This window comes from Austrofundulus limnaeus, unplaced genomic scaffold, assembly GCF_001266775.1.
Source record: "Austrofundulus limnaeus strain Quisiro unplaced genomic scaffold, Austrofundulus_limnaeus-1.0 Scaffold353, whole genome shotgun sequence".
In the NCBI taxonomy this organism is placed as follows: domain Eukaryota; kingdom Metazoa; phylum Chordata; class Actinopteri; order Cyprinodontiformes; family Rivulidae; genus Austrofundulus; species Austrofundulus limnaeus.
Genome location: NW_013952755.1, coordinates 209,802 through 210,844, shown reverse-complemented (window position 1 = coordinate 210,844; position 1,043 = coordinate 209,802). Strand labels below are relative to the sequence as shown.

At 43.4% G+C, this 1,043-nt stretch overlaps 2 protein-coding genes across 3 annotated transcripts in view; one reads left to right on the top strand and one right to left on the bottom strand.

The window, feature by feature from the left end:
* LOC106527972 (ankyrin repeat domain-containing protein SOWAHC) overlaps positions 1 to 436 on the bottom strand; it is a 24,212-nt gene extending 23,776 nt beyond the window's left edge. The window contains exon 1 of one of the 2 annotated variants that reach the window (XM_014023004.1): positions 348 to 436. The gene's annotated coding sequence lies outside the window, so the exon portion shown is untranslated. The remainder of the gene's footprint in view (positions 1 to 347) is intronic. The other variant, XM_014023002.1, reaches the window with a different exon arrangement.
* A 64-nt stretch (positions 437 to 500) lies between these two features.
* LOC106527971 (iroquois-class homeodomain protein IRX-5) overlaps positions 501 to 1,043 on the top strand; it is a 2,387-nt gene continuing 1,844 nt past the window's right edge. Inside the window, exon 1 of the mRNA XM_014023001.1 lies at positions 501 to 845. Coding sequence (XP_013878455.1) covers positions 654 to 845 — 192 coding nt within the window. The 5' untranslated portion in view covers positions 501 to 653. The remainder of the gene's footprint in view (positions 846 to 1,043) is intronic.

Here is a 1,043-nt window from a genome sequence, read left to right as displayed (position 1 = left end):
ATTAGTTGGGTTATTAACTTTAGTAGTAGTAGTAGTATTAGTAGTAGTAGTAGTATTAGTATTATTAGTAGTTCTTTATTCATTTCATTTGCAACACAGATGAACAAAGTACAGACAAACAATCAAAATAAAATCAAATAAAATGAAAGGCAGCAGAAGAAGAATAAATCTTATTTCTGCCCCTTTTTATACCAAAAATTTGTTCAAAAGAAAAGTAAAAACAACAAAAATCAAAACAAACTAAAACATTTTAAAAAGGGAAAAAAAAGACTAAATCTAAAAACAAAAATAAACAAAATAAAAACATCTGATTAAAACTTGAATCTGATTCTGAAGTAAAAACAAACCTCCTGCTCTTAGCCAGAACCTCCGAACCGAACCGAACCGAACCGGTTCTGGTTCTGCTGAGCCTCGTGAGTCTCAGGGAGGAGCAGAAAGTGAGACCTGAAGGAGGTCCGTGTGTGTGAGGAAGAGGAGGAAGAGGAGGAAGAGGAGGAGCTCTCCTCCTTCAGTGCGTCCGGAGGTTCTGCAGCAGCCGGAGAGCAGAACCCGCCTCAGCAGCACGAACCGGACCGGCTCCCACCTGAGATGCGCGTCCTCCTCCCGCCGCCTTAGGTGTGACTTCCTGCACGTGGAAAAGTTCGGTTCCGCTCATGGCCTTCCCTCAGGGCTTCCTGTTCCAGCCGCCCGGACCTCTGGCTCTGCACTTCGGTTCCGGACTCATCCTGGGACCCAGGACGGAGGAGTTCGGCCGCTCCGGGTCCGCCTTCTCGCCCTACTCCTCCTCCTCACACCTGCAGTTCGGCTCGGAGCCGCGGGCCGCCGGAACCATCAGCTCCTATGTGGTGAGTGACCGGACCGGTCCGAACCTGGGTTCTGGTTCTGGCTTTTAAATCAGGAAAATTAAAAAATGAAACCTTATAGAAACAGTTTTTTTCCTTGTTTTTATTCTAATAAAATAAATTAAAACTAATTTTCTGAAGAAATAAAAACAATAAAAACTTTATTTTATTGTTTTCTGGTTTATCAAAACACTTAATGTT